General features: G+C 42.9%; 1 protein-coding gene across 1 annotated transcript; it reads left to right on the top strand.

The window, feature by feature from the left end:
* Positions 1 to 7,468: 7,468 nt before the first annotated feature.
* LOC120645667 (protein NPG1-like) lies at positions 7,469 to 11,027 on the top strand. The gene is made up of 5 exons (XM_039922431.1): positions 7,469 to 7,672; positions 8,458 to 8,713; positions 8,794 to 9,998; positions 10,357 to 10,504; positions 10,708 to 11,027. The coding sequence occupies exons 1-5, from the start codon at positions 7,469 to 7,471 to the stop codon at positions 11,025 to 11,027; spliced, it is 2,133 nt and encodes a 710-aa protein (XP_039778365.1).
* Positions 11,028 to 13,757: the final 2,730 nt, after the last annotated feature.

Raw genomic sequence — 13,757 nt, 5'->3', positions numbered from 1 at the left:
AACCGAATAAGCATCCGTCGAGGTACAAGTGGAGAAGAGTACCGACAGACTCGGCACTTCCCCCGACTCCTCCTCACTCTCCTCCTCTTCTTCTACACCTCCTAGTCTACCTAAGCATCTAGGATGAAGGCCTCAAGCTCCAAGGGAGAAAGGTGAGTTGAGAGGGTGTGATGTGTGTGTGTCCATTCCTCTAACCCCTCCCCTTGTATTTATAGGAGGGAGCCAGGGGCTGAAGAACCTGGAACTGACTTAAGCAACCAGCAAGGAGGTGCCGCGTGACGAAGCTGAGGCGGTGGGGCCCATGGGCCTAGTCGGTCGACCAGTAGGTCGGTCGGCCTGCTAGGTGGGCCAAATGCCCCCAACTTCGTCCAGCAGGCTGTCTTGGGCCTCCTTGTCTTAACCCAGTTGGAGCTTGGCCTGTCATGAGTGGTCTGAAGTGGGTTCTTGGGCTACACTTGGTCCATTTGAGCCTGAATCAGTGCTCTAATAATTTCTGTGATTTATGTCGGGCCAAAGTGTACTTGAAACCTGCGAAATTAGTTCAAAACCACCTGCACACATTCTCAAGCACATTATGTGGAATTTGTTAATAAATAAACCCTATGCTAGCATTTATTCCACTTTGTGGTTCCCTTTTATGTAGGTGTTGACAGTCAAAATTGGTCGTTAATGACCATCAATATTCGTATGATTGCTCTAGTGTGATGACTGTCCATCCGAAGGGTGGAGCTCCGCGCGGGACACTAGAGTATCCCTTACTAGTGTAGATGTGGTGTCAAGATTAGCTAAGTGTTGCTGGATGTCAACTATACTCACGGTTTGTAGAGGTAGCCGGCAAGTGGTGACAGCCCTGTCTGAGCCTTTTAGTAATCCTCCACATTCGGTATGGGGGTAGGAGGTACATAAAGTCGCCGGGGTGTACGGGCTCCTCTCATTACTTCGATAGCGATCTCCCTGTTGTGTAGTTTAATCTCTGACAAGCTAGCCAATGAGAAAGTTTAGATATAGATAGCCTAGCACAGCTGACTCGAGCTCTGACTTTTACCTTGCTCCCGACCTAAAGCATCTTTTATCTGTTTTTATCTTTCTTTTATCATTTACTTATCCAAGTGGGTAGTTTGTGTGTGTGTCACACTACCTCCTACCATGTTATTATCTTACCCCTGTTTATGCATGAGAATATCCAATCTAGATAGAGTTCACCCACTAATCTATATATTCTCTCACTCACCGCCTTCCATGCGGAAATATAAATGACACCCCGGTATACTCCCGGGTAAAATGCTACAGCGGTATTCCATGCGCTTGCGGATTCATTCGTGGTTCATGAAATACTGCTACCCCAAATTGGCGTCTACGGGCGTCATTGCTGGTGACGTTGTTAGGCGCCAACAAGCATTTTTGGCACCGTTGCCGAGGAAGGCACAGAGTGATATATATAGATAAAGTTGTGAACGAAATCGAAATTGGTATTCGCTTGCTAAACAGGCTAACTTGTCTTTGTTTTCTTGTCTTTATTGATATGAAAATAGGGTAGTGTATGACCGGTTTTGATTTGCCACAAAACTTTCATTATGATCCAGAGTCACTTTTGAGGAGGATGCGAGCTCATCTCGTATCACCTCAAAGATCACTCTCGGCAGTCGATCCAGTCATCGCATCATCGTCAGCTCCCCACCGGGCCCGAGGTTAACACCGGAGGAGAAAATTTCGAGATCAAGACGGGTCTCATTACAATAGTGTAGGCCAGCCCATTCTGTGGCAAGGCCAATGAGGATGCCAGCACTCATCTCCAGCAGTTCCTGGAGCTCTGCAGTACTTTTGTTATCAAGGGTGTATCACAAGATGCAATCCGGCTCCTTCTGTTTCCGTTCTCTCTCTTGGGGAGAGCGAAGCAATGGTTTTATGCTAACAAGGCTGTTGTGGATACTTGGAACAAATGTGCCAAGGCGTTCCTCTCGAAGTTCTTCCCGACGGGCAAAACCAATGCTCTTCGTGGTCAGGTTTTGAACTTCCAGCAGGCATCAAATGAGTCAATTCCAGAAGCTTGGGAGAGGCTTTAGGAGTACATTCTGGAGTGTCCGCACCATGGAATGGATAATTGGCTCATTCTATAGAACTTCTACAACGGGTTGACACAGTCATCCGGTGATCATGTGGATGCCGCTGCGGGTGGAGCTTTCTTCTCGCTAACCATTGAAAGAGCTACATCATTGATCGAGAAGATGGTTTCCAACCAAGGTTGGAGCGATGATCTCCACCAACCGCGCCAGCGAGGTATGCACTCCGTCAAGGAGGCCGACATGCTCGCTATGAAAACTGATCTCCTCCTCAAGAAATTTGAGGATTACTCCCAAGATAAGGCTCAATTGCAAACACTTCAAGCCTTGGAAACTCGCATGACGTGCGAGGTCTGCGGGAATGTTGGACATTCGGGCAACAATTGCCCAGAAACCCAAGAGGAAGCTCTATTCCTCAATGGCAGCAATGGGTTTCGTCCACAAGGAGGTCAGGGGTGGAATCAACCATGCCCATACTACCAAGAAGGTAATGGGAATTCGAATTCTTTCGGTCCTAACCAACCTAACTTGAGAGATCTTGTCTACGGCCAAGCGAAGATCATTGAGTCCCTTCAGAAGAAGTTGGCCGTTATAGACAAATCTATGAAGACCATCCATGCCAAGATGGACGGATTCTCCATGGCTATGAAGAACAGCTGAGTTTCAATAAGGCGCTAGAAACTCGATTGGCTCAATTAGCTGCTGCTACACCTGCTGCTGAACTAGGGAAGATTCCTGGGCAACCCGAATCAACTCTAGAGAGCGTAAATGTCATCAATGCAATGTGGAAAGAGCCACTTAGCAGGACACCCCTCAGCTATGCAGAGAAGCTCACACACCCAAGAAGAGGTGTGTGGGGCGAGTTAGCAGCCACAATAAGAGAAGATCCCGGAACCCCAGTGATCAGCTGCTCAATCTTTGATTATGATTTTGATCACGCCCTTTGTGACCTAGGAGCCAGCGTCAATATCATGCCCAAGGTAACTTTCGAGAAGTTAGGCTATCCATCAATTCCCCTACCACTATGTGTGTTCAGCTGGCGGATTCTACGATAAGATATCCAGAAGGAGTTGTGGAAAGGTTAATGGTGAAAGTCAAGAATACCTACATATTAGTGGACTTTGTAGTCCTTGATATGGAAGGAGATCTTGGAATTCTGCTCATACTTGGGTGACCATTCCTTAAGGATACAAATGCCAGAATTGATGTGGGGACAGGAAGAATTAGCATCCGTATCATGGGAAAGACCATGAAATTCAAGTTTCAAAACAAGAGAGAGGTATTCCTAATTCATGAGGATAGTGAGAAACAAGGGCTATGGGCAGAGCACGGTTGGGATGATCAAGATTATCATCCCCCTTCCAAGCCAGCTTGGGAGGATTGGGAGATTCATACTCCACCAACCGAGCCAGTGGAAGACGACCAGAAGATCCCCGATTTCATTACCAACACAGTATGGGAAAAATCTGGAGATCGTCAATCCTACATCCGAGGATCCTGTTTCTGTGCTGCCTACGCCACCAAAGAAGACCAAGAAGGTGTGGCGCAAAAAGAACAAGACATCATCGACCGCTACTACTTCTCCATGTATGGATGAAACGACCTCAACCTGATCAGGTATGGAGAAAGGTCCTGCTTTTTGGACCCTAAACCAAGAGCTAGCTTGGGGGAGGTTCTCTCCCCTAAGTCAACTGTATCCCTTTATTTGCTTTCAATAAAATTTGATAAAAAAACCTTTCAAAAGCAAAATAAAAATTTACTGCTTTATTTCCCTTTTTCATTTTGCGCGGTAAGAATGTCTTAACTCCTTTTGATAAGTTGAAAGGATGAGTTTTGCTTTGCTCTATCATGTCTGTCGGCCGACCAGTAGGTCGGTCGGCCTGCCAGGTGGGCCAACCGCCCCAACTTCGTCCAGCAGGCTGTCCTGGGCCTCCTTGTCTTAACCCAGTTGGGCTTGGCCTGTCATGAGTGGTCTGAACTGAGTTCTTGGGCTACTCTTGGTCCATTTGAGCCTGAATCAATGCTCTGATAATTTCTGCGATTTATGTCGGGCCAAAGTGTACTTGAAACCTGCGAAATTATTTCAAAACCACCTGCACACATTCTCAAGAACCATATGTGGAATTTGTTAATAAATAAACCCTATGCTAGCATTTATTCCACTTTGTGGTTCCCTTTTATGTAGGTGTTGACAGTCAAAATTGGTTGTTAATGACCATCAACATTCTTATGATTGCTCTAGTGTGATGTCTGTCCATCCGAAGGGTGGGGGCTCCGCACGGGACACTAGAGTATCCCATACTAGTGTAGGCGTGGTGTTTAGATTTGCTAAGTGTTGCTGGATGTCAACTATACCCACGGTTTGTAGAGGTAGCCGGCAGGTGGTGACAGCCCTGTCCGAGCCTTTTAGTAATCCTCCACGTTCGGTATGGGGGGTAGGAGGTACATAAAGTCGCCGGGGTGTACGGGCTCCTCCCGTTACTTTGATAGCGATCTCCCTGTTGTGTAGTTTAATCTGAAACGAGCTAGCCAATGAGAAAGTGTAGATATAGCTAGCCTAGCACAGCTAACTCGAGCTCTGACTTTTACCTTGCTCCCGGCCTAAAGCATATTTTATCTTTCTTTTATCTTTTTTTTATCTTTAATTTATCCAAGAGGGTAGTTTGTGTGTGTGTCACACTACCTCCTACCATGTTATTATCTTACCCCTATTTATGCATGAGAATATCCAATCTAGATAGAGTTCACCCACTAATCTATATATTCTCTCACTCACCGCCTTCCCTGCGAAAATATAAATGACACCCCGGTATACTCCCGGGTAAAATACTATAGCGCTATTCCGTGTACTTGCGGATTCATTCGTGGTTCATAAAATACTGCCACCCCAAATTGGCGGCTGCGGGCGTCATCGCTGGTGACGTTGGTAGGCGCCAACATTAATCTCCTCTATATCTATTGCGGCACACTTAGTTCTCCTATACTATCATCATCTCTCTTAGCCCTTTTCCGACCACGTCCTCTTGTACTGTTAGCCCTACCACACTGAAAAATTAGTCAGACGAATCTACATACAAGAATACATGGCACATATGTGTCAGGATTTTCAGTAGAAAAAAAAGCTTGCAAGCCCTAAGAACACATATAGGTTTCAAGAGATCTGCATGATTGTATCCCAAGCTATCAACCACGTGTTTGGTATTTACATGGGCAAAATTAATTTGACTTGCTAGCTTGTTGCTGCCAAGGATGCATTGCATCTGCTTCAAGGTTGCACCTACCATACCCATCTAATCTGCCATAACCTACTCAATTTGTTGCGGCCACAAATATTCGTGCAAGGACTGGCTTACACGGACCTTTAGCAGGAGAAGATGGACTAACCATACGCAGGAAGGAGGCCGCCTAGTGCACATCGCTGCAGTTTGTAACGAACATGGCCCCTTTTAGGCCATTTCGAGTGATTTTGGTGATCGTATGACAATACAATCAATGAGACTAATAGTTTTGTTGAGTGAACATTTCTAGATCCCAGGGATGACGTAAAAAGGCCAAGCAAAGCAAAACACGAAGAAAGAAATGATGAATTGGACGAGTTCTGCAGAAATCAGTAGCTTCGATTTAACCGAGAACATGGCACCGGTTAAACAGGCAGGCATCGGATAGACCGACAAGTGGGCATCAGTGCATTTTAGACATGCAATGCTGAGATAAGTGAGGAAAACTCAGTAGCATTGGTTGAACTGACGGTGCAATAAGGAGCATCGGTGCATTCATCTAGTTGTTACTCAGAGAGCATGTCAAGCAACCAAAGCAACATCTTCAACACCGGTTAAACCGACGGGTCACTTGAAGGCGTCGGTGCATTGGTCAGATCATTGCCCAGAGAGCATGCAAGGGCGCAGAGGAGAAGTTGTTCTGGACCGGTTGAACCGACGCCTGTCGGAACAAAGTGTCGGTCCAACTAACCGCGTCCACGTCGACTGCAGGCCCATGTCAGAAGCTCAATGGCTACTTCAGAGCTCAGAGTGACCGGTTAAACCGACAGTCTAGCACCGGAAGAACTGACGCCAACGCAGAAAAATGCCCAATGGCTACAAACGGTTACTTCAAGTTTGTGGGCTATATATATGGCATCCTCCGGCCATTTGAAGCTTGCTGGAGTTCCAAGACATCACACCCACACCCAAGAACACCTCCAAGCCATCCAAGAGCTTAGTGATCAAATCTTTAGTCCTTAGCACACATTTGAGAGTGTTAGTGTTAGGTTAGCTCATAAGTGAGTGAGAGAGTAAGGTGTTGCTGCCTTGTGAGTGGTTCTGGAGTGAACCAACAAGTGTATCTTGGTGCGCCAACCCCTTGGAGCATTGGAGGCTCATCGGCACGTCAACGACCCTCCAGCTTGGTGTGGAGCGGCGTCGACAACCTTGTGCGGGGGACGTGGAGATCCCCTTTCTTAGTGGGAAAGCTCCTTATTAGAAAGCGGGATCAAGATGACTGTGATTGTGTTCACAAAAGAGACTTGATTGACGGGAAGTAATACTCTTCGTGTATGCTTCAACAACGTGAATGTAGGTGTGCCTTTGTGGCTAACCAAACCACGAGATAAATCCTCGTGCCGAGAGTTTTCTTCCTCTCATCCCCTCTTTACGTTTCAGCATTTCACATTACAACTTGTGTGCCTTTACTTTTATAAAGTAGTATCTTGATAGGATTGGCTATAGGTTGCTAAACTCTTTTGGGATGAGAGTTTTACACTAGTTGAACCATAGTTGCACATCAAGATAGCATGTTTTAGTTTAAGTTTTGTGCAAACTAGTTGGAGCCATAGGTTAAGGTTTTTAAGTTGCCTAATTCACCCCCTCCCCCTCTTAGGCTAGAGCTCCCGATCACTTTCACAGTTCCATTAGTGTCGCCGATTGCTGCGGAAATACGAACAGCCGCCGATGGGTACGAAGGCCACCGATTAAAGGGGAACACATATTTGTATTATGGCCCTCCCTCTTCTCCACGTTAAAGCTTATGACCTAAATACGCTATGTGGTGTATGTGTGACCATGGATGCACACTTTTGACAAGTTCATGCATCAGATTGTGCATTTTACAATTTGTTAGACTAAAGTGATACAACCACACAAGCTGATGTATGATGGGTGCAATTTACTATTACTAAAAGTAGTAAGACATGTAAAAATATGCACATACTAAACTCCAGGCATGCACATGCATGAATTAGCAATCCTCCCAATAATAGAAAATAGTGAATAAATCTTTAGCATATTCCTAAAAATAGAGAACGGCGCGCAATGAAAACAACATGGAAGCTAGAGGAAACCATGGATGGTGTCCTGCCCATCTTTCTTTCTATTTGACACCATAATAGAATGCCTCTCAACTCAACGATCGGCATGGCTGCGGACCCAGAAGATGGCAGCGAGGTGGCCCCGGAAGAGGCCACATCGCCAGCGGAGGTTGATGTGGATCCAACCCCACAAGAAAAGGTGGTTGCGCTTCCTCTCGAGGGTGAGTCGTTGAAGGCAAGCGGCAGTTGCACTGCAGCTGTTGGCTCTGAGTCTTCATCACACCCTGAGGGACTCTCCCTTAATTATGAGGTCTGCAATCTTTTCGATTTCTAAAAAGATTTGCTTAGCCTGATCTGTTAAAAGGTTATGCTATACAAATATGGTGATGGTTTGGAAGTCATAATTTCTGCAACACTGTCACTTTGGAGACCTTGGTTAGATTGTTGGATGCCTTTTATTTTTTTAACCAATTGTTGTACATAACTTTCTAGGGTGCCTGGGCACAGGATGGTGCCTAGGAGTATCCGTGCCTAGCTAGAAGTCTGTTGTTTAGTTTCACACAATTTCAGAACAGATGGAAACATTTTAGAATCTATACTGATTATTTTAATTTATAAATTAATTTTTATTTGTACTTGGCTGAGTCATCTTCAGTTAGTGAGAATGAATGCTAGATTGGCATGAGAGGAGGTACCTGTATGATTTGGCCTACCCAAATACAACACTCTTTTTTCCTTTTCTTGGGACCCATGTCACGTTTGATTTTTATAATTTCTTGGGACAAAACTGCGGTTAATATTTATTTGAATGTTAACAAATTATTTTCATGCTGTAGGAAGCTTAAAATAAATACTAGTATGGAAATTTAGAACAATATATATATTATTCTATTATTGTTGTTACTACAATAAAATTGTTGTTACTTTGGACATCATAAGTTGAATGATTGTGTTAAAATGTCATTCTAATTTACTAATATATATGCCTGCATACCTGCAAATGTGACTATGTCTGGTTTGCATCCGATCCTAAATTTTTTTTATGATTTCTCTAGCTGCTGACTGCAAGTTTATTTTAATATATGTTGGTACCAGGAAGCAAGAGCTCTCCTTGGAAGACTAGAATTTCAGAAAGGAAATGTGGAAGTTGCTCTCCGTGTGTTTGATGGAATAGACCTCCAAGCTGCCATTCAGCAGTTTCAGCCATCCCTTTCTGATAAGACACCATCAAAAAAGGGGAGGACAAAATCTGAAGTACCCAGTTCTGTGCCGCAAAACAATCCTGCTAGCCTTGTTTTAGAAGCCATTTACTTGAAATCACTATCCCTTCAAAAACTAGGGAAATCTACAGGTATATCAGATCTACATATGGTATGAATATATTATTTTGGATAATTTAATGACTGCTGCAAATACTTTCTGAACAAGCAGAAGCTGCCAACCAATGCAAAAGCGTACTTGATTCTGTTGAAAGTATGTTCCAGAATGGCACTCCTGATATCGAGCAAAAATTACAGGAAACTGTTAATAAATCTGTTGAACTTCTTCCCGAAGCCTGGAAATATGCCGGCTCCTATCAGGAAGCATTAGCTTCTTACCGGCGAGCTCTTCTTAGTCCATGGAATCTTGATGATGAATGCCGCTCCAGGGTTCAAAAGAGATTTATCACTTTTCTGTTGTACGGCAATATAGATTGGAGCCCTCCCAGTATGGCTCAGCAAATTGAAGGTTCTTTTCTTCCAAAGAATAATGTGGAAGAGGCTATTTTACTTTTGTCGATAATACTGAGGAATTGGTACCAAGCCAAGACCCATTGGGATCCTTCTGTCATGGAACATTTGACTTATGCCTTGTCACTTTGTTGCGAACCATTGGTTCTTGCAAAGCAACTTGAAGAGGTTTTACCTGGAATATATCCTCGTACTGAGAGGTGGTGCACCCTAGCACTTTGCTACTATGCAGATGGCCAGAGAGATATTGCACTAAATTTTTTGAGGAAGTCTTTAAACAAACTTGAGAATCCAAATGACATCCTTGCCTTATTATTAGCTGCTAAAGTATGTAGTAAGGAGTGCCATTTGGCTTCAGAGGGTGTTGAATATGCAAGGAGAGTAATTGCACGTGCTGAACCATCAAATTATCATCTGAAAAGCGTGGGCCTCCATATCTTGGGGAGTTGTCTTGGTAAGAAGTCCAAGGTTGTTTCATCAGATTACCAAAGATCTCTACTTCAGGCAGAAACATTGAAGTCACTTACAGAGTCAATCACTCTTAACCGTTACAATGCAGACCTAATATTTGACATGGGAGTTGAATATGCTGAGCAAAGAAACATGAATTCTGCATTGAGATGTGCAAAGGAATTTATTGAAGCAACTGGTGGATCAGTGTCCAAAGGATGGAGGCTGCTAGCATTGGTTCTTTCTGCACAGCAGAGATTTTGTGAAGCAGAAGTCGCAATTGATGCTGCCTTAGATGAAACTGCAAATTGGGATCAAGGATCCTTACTTAGGGTAAAGGCTAAGTTGAAGGTTGCTCAGTCATCACCGATGGAAGCAGTGGAAGCATACCGTACTCTTCTTGCTCTAGTTCAGGCCCAAAAGAGTTCCACCGAATCTACAAAGGGTACTCCAGAGGTTTGTTTCATTGTTCCTCTAAAATTATACTAGATTAGATTTCATATAATTACAAATTGTTTTACCATGTTGTACCCAAAATTTTACATTTACTTAGACCTAGTACGCTAGGAAAACTATAAATTTGGCGTGCAGGGTATATGAAAATGGCATGTTTCACTGATTTAAAATATGTATTATGTTGCGATACATTGATGCATTTTTGTTTTGTGAAACTACATTAAGGATCAATATAGGCTCTAGTTGGCCAAAGCAAGGCTACTGTATTTTCTCGTGCTCAATTCTTGCATTGTCGTCGTAATTGATCCTGTAAACATTTTGAATAGTTTCCCAATCACCCCTCACTTCTTGTATTCAGATAGTAGATGATAGGGTCAGCGAGTTTGAAATCTGGCAAGGTCTTGCTAATTTGTACTCTAGTCTCTCATACTGGAGAGATGCTGAGATATGTTTGCAGAAGGCAAGAACCCTGAAGTCATACTCCGCTACAATACTCCATGCAGAAGGTGAGTCCAAATGCATCATCATCCCTGTCACTGTTTGCCATTTCTATTTAATGATAGTCCATTTAATCTAGAACATCCACATAACTACTAGTTACCAATAATGATTAAAGGTCACAAACATGAAAAAATACAGACACGTACGTAAAACACACCATGTTTGCATATTGTGCGAACTTCAAATTTAATTTATATATGATCTCTAGGTTACATGCATCAGGCGCGCGAGCATACAAAGGATGCACTGGCTGCCTATGTAAATGCATTCTCAACAGAGCTTGAACATGTGCCATCGAAGGTGGCCATAGGTGCACTCCTCGCCAAACAAGGGCCTAGGTTTCTACCTGCGGCGAGATGTTTCCTCTCAGATGCCCTAAGAGTCGAACCCACAAACCGGATGGCTTGGCTTTACTTGGGAAAAGTTCATAGGTCAGATGGGAGGATAACTGATGCTGCCGACTGCTTCCAAGCAGCAGTGATCCTCGAGGAGTCAGATCCCGTGGAAAGTTTCAGTTCACTCTTGTGAAATGTCATGGCATGAGCTCCATCCATATTTTTTCCTGGTGCGTAGTTGAATAATATTGTTGTGCAAGATGTACATTGCATTTGATACTTATTGACACTTAACATTATTTTGAAGTGTTTGCTATCAATCAGCTCCGCATTTTACAGAATTGTAACTTACTAATATCTGTTATATAGATAAATTGTTTGCGTCTCTTTTCTTATGGTTGCAGCAGTTTCGACAGTAAGTATAACATCAGAAAACACACTATTCGTACACCGTGAAATGTGTATGCTTTTGCTTTCATGAGTCAGCTCAAACCCATATGAATTGAACTACATGCACACGCACTTGGTTGCACCATCTCCACGACAAGTGCCCCACAAAACGAGATACTTGGAAAAATATGCGACTGGATGTGGCAGCACTGCCCAAATTAATCCGACTCAAGTGATCTAACCATCACCGTAAAGGCAATCCGGGCTAACACACATTTAAAACGGAGTAACCGCACAGTCTATCGGGTAACATCCCGATTCGACCACTGGTTTAAGATCGAAACAAAGCATAAAAATACTCACATGAAGGAGGATGGTGGATGAACTCCTTTGCATGCACGATCCATCTCTCTCTCCTTTATTTTCCGTGGATGTGGGCTATCTTTTTCTCTTCATTTTTTTTCTTTTGTTATGCCTTGTGAGCATGCGGCATACCTTCTTTGGGTATGCATTTTTTTTAACATGCTTTGTGAGCATGTGGTATACCTTCTTTGGGTATGCATCTTTTATTTCTTTTTGCATAGCCCATATCCATGATGGTAACATTGGAGAGGGAGGGAGTCATGGTATGTCTTAGAGTTTTATTTTGCGGTGGATGGAAATGATTGCTATCTTCCACTGTAGAAGTATATAGCATGTGAGTAGACGTGTACATGATCTTGATCATGGTAGTATGAAAAGTTTCTAACTATAGAATTTGACAAAACTCAAAGCAAAGGCAAGATGCATAAGCATAATGTTTTGCATGAAGCTCAAACTTTGGCTCTGGTAGGAATTTATATTAATTTGAGGAGACAAGCTATTGATTTTTTGTTTTGCAACGAAACCTCAAGTTCTTTGAAAGGAAGATCATGGTTCCCTTCATCCAATCATATTACATTAGTCAATTACTTAGATAGCATGGGTTCCCTATGAAGATAATGTTCACAAGAACTAGAAAAAAAATGGTGAACAAAGAGTATGCAAGTTTATTCATGGAAGCGCATGGAGTGTATGAGGTGAATGGTGAGGATCATTGAGTTTAATTTTAGTGCACAGCATAAAATTCATTTAAACTCAAGAACTTAGGGAGTTTGAGGAAAGTGTTGCACAAACCACCGTTGAAGGAAGAAGAGGGAAGTGAGGGAAGTCAGAGGTGGATTGGTCAATCCAGAGGTTCGGCCATCCCTCTCTGGATCCCATCTGTCCTGTTCTTCAGCGTGCTCTGGACTGTCGATGTTTGCACAACATGTTGGGGGAGAGATCTCAAATGAATTTGCAGTTGGTGAGTTGGAGAGATCTCCCCCACAATTATTCTTGTACCTGCTTTTATTCAAAATAAAAATAAAGGTGGAAACAAGAAAGGACTCTACCGGTCTTGAACACCGGGTAGTCTTGGTTTTATTGAATCAAAGTATGTTGTTCAGAGTACTAATTTTTATTTTATGTTATTTTACTTATATTTTTTTATTTTTTGTAATTATTAAAAAATTATTATTATTATTATTATTATTATTATTATTATTATTATTATTATTATTATTATATCATGGCAAGCTAGGCATGATGGGTAACTCAGCAGGTTGGAAGCATGAGGCAAGGATGCACGAGGTCTATGGGATACTTACCTGCAAGAACTTGCCAAGCATCGCATGAAAATGCAAGAGTTAAGCTTCGTATACACGAAGCAAAACTTTGCATTTGTTCAGCTTGGTTCCTCGTGATCTGTCTTCCCATTGGGCCAAGGAGCATTCTGTGAGTGTTGAGGTTATTGTACGCCGCTCCATTGTTATTTCTTTTGTTCCCTGCAAAAAGATTAGTGGACAACAAACACATGAGAAACATTTCAAACATTTTTTTTGAAAGTTCTTTTTATATTTGTCGTCCACATCCATGCTTAAGGGAGATCAGATTCAAAGAGTCAATTAGCATGGACCCCAAAATGCTTGCCATTATTTTATTTCATCATTATTTACTATATTTCTTCCAAGAGAGATTCTTTTATTTGAAATGTTTTTTTATTGTTCACCAAATTTTTATCTTTTGAGCATGACTCAAACAAAGGCTGTGATAAAACAGAACAAATCATAAACAAAAGGGCAATTTGGCAACGTACTCACAGCGAACCTTTGAAAGGTGACATGTGCTGTCAGCGTTTTACCGCCAAGCCTACTACGGGTATCCCCGGGGTAGTTGATTGTAGGCAAGGAACACAAAGATTTAGACAAGTTCGGGCCACCGAGAGCATAATACCCTACGTCCTGTGTGGTTGTTCGTATTGCCTTTAGGATTGATAGTGATTCCTGTGTTTTGGAGGGGTCTGCCCGCCCTTATATAGTCTGGGGGACAGGGTTATATGGAAAGTCCTAGTCGAGTACTATTGGAGTCCTTCCCAATGTCTATTGGTTAGTTTTCTTACATTGACTAGTCCTACTTCTGTACGAGTAATTACAATGTGGTAAGGCCTGCTCCATGCGATACTCCTTACTGTGGC

The sequence above is a fragment of the Panicum virgatum genome, chromosome 8K (genome assembly GCF_016808335.1).
Source record: "Panicum virgatum strain AP13 chromosome 8K, P.virgatum_v5, whole genome shotgun sequence".
NCBI classification, from domain to species: Eukaryota; Viridiplantae; Streptophyta; class Magnoliopsida; order Poales; family Poaceae; genus Panicum; species Panicum virgatum.
Note: the sequence above shows the minus strand (reverse complement) of the source record. Positions and strands in the feature narration are given on the sequence as shown.

Excerpts from the sequence above, each read along its gene's own strand:
- LOC120645667 (XM_039922431.1), top strand. The coding sequence starts at position 7,469 with ATGGCTGCGGACCCAGAAGATGGCAGCGAGGTGGCCCCGGAAGAGGCC. Across the intron at positions 7,673-8,457 it reads GACTCTCCCTTAATTATGAG|GAAGCAAGAGCTCTCCTTGG; the intron begins GTCTGCAATCTT and ends TGTTGGTACCAG. Across the intron at positions 8,714-8,793 it reads AAAACTAGGGAAATCTACAG|AAGCTGCCAACCAATGCAAA; the intron begins GTATATCAGATC and ends CTGAACAAGCAG.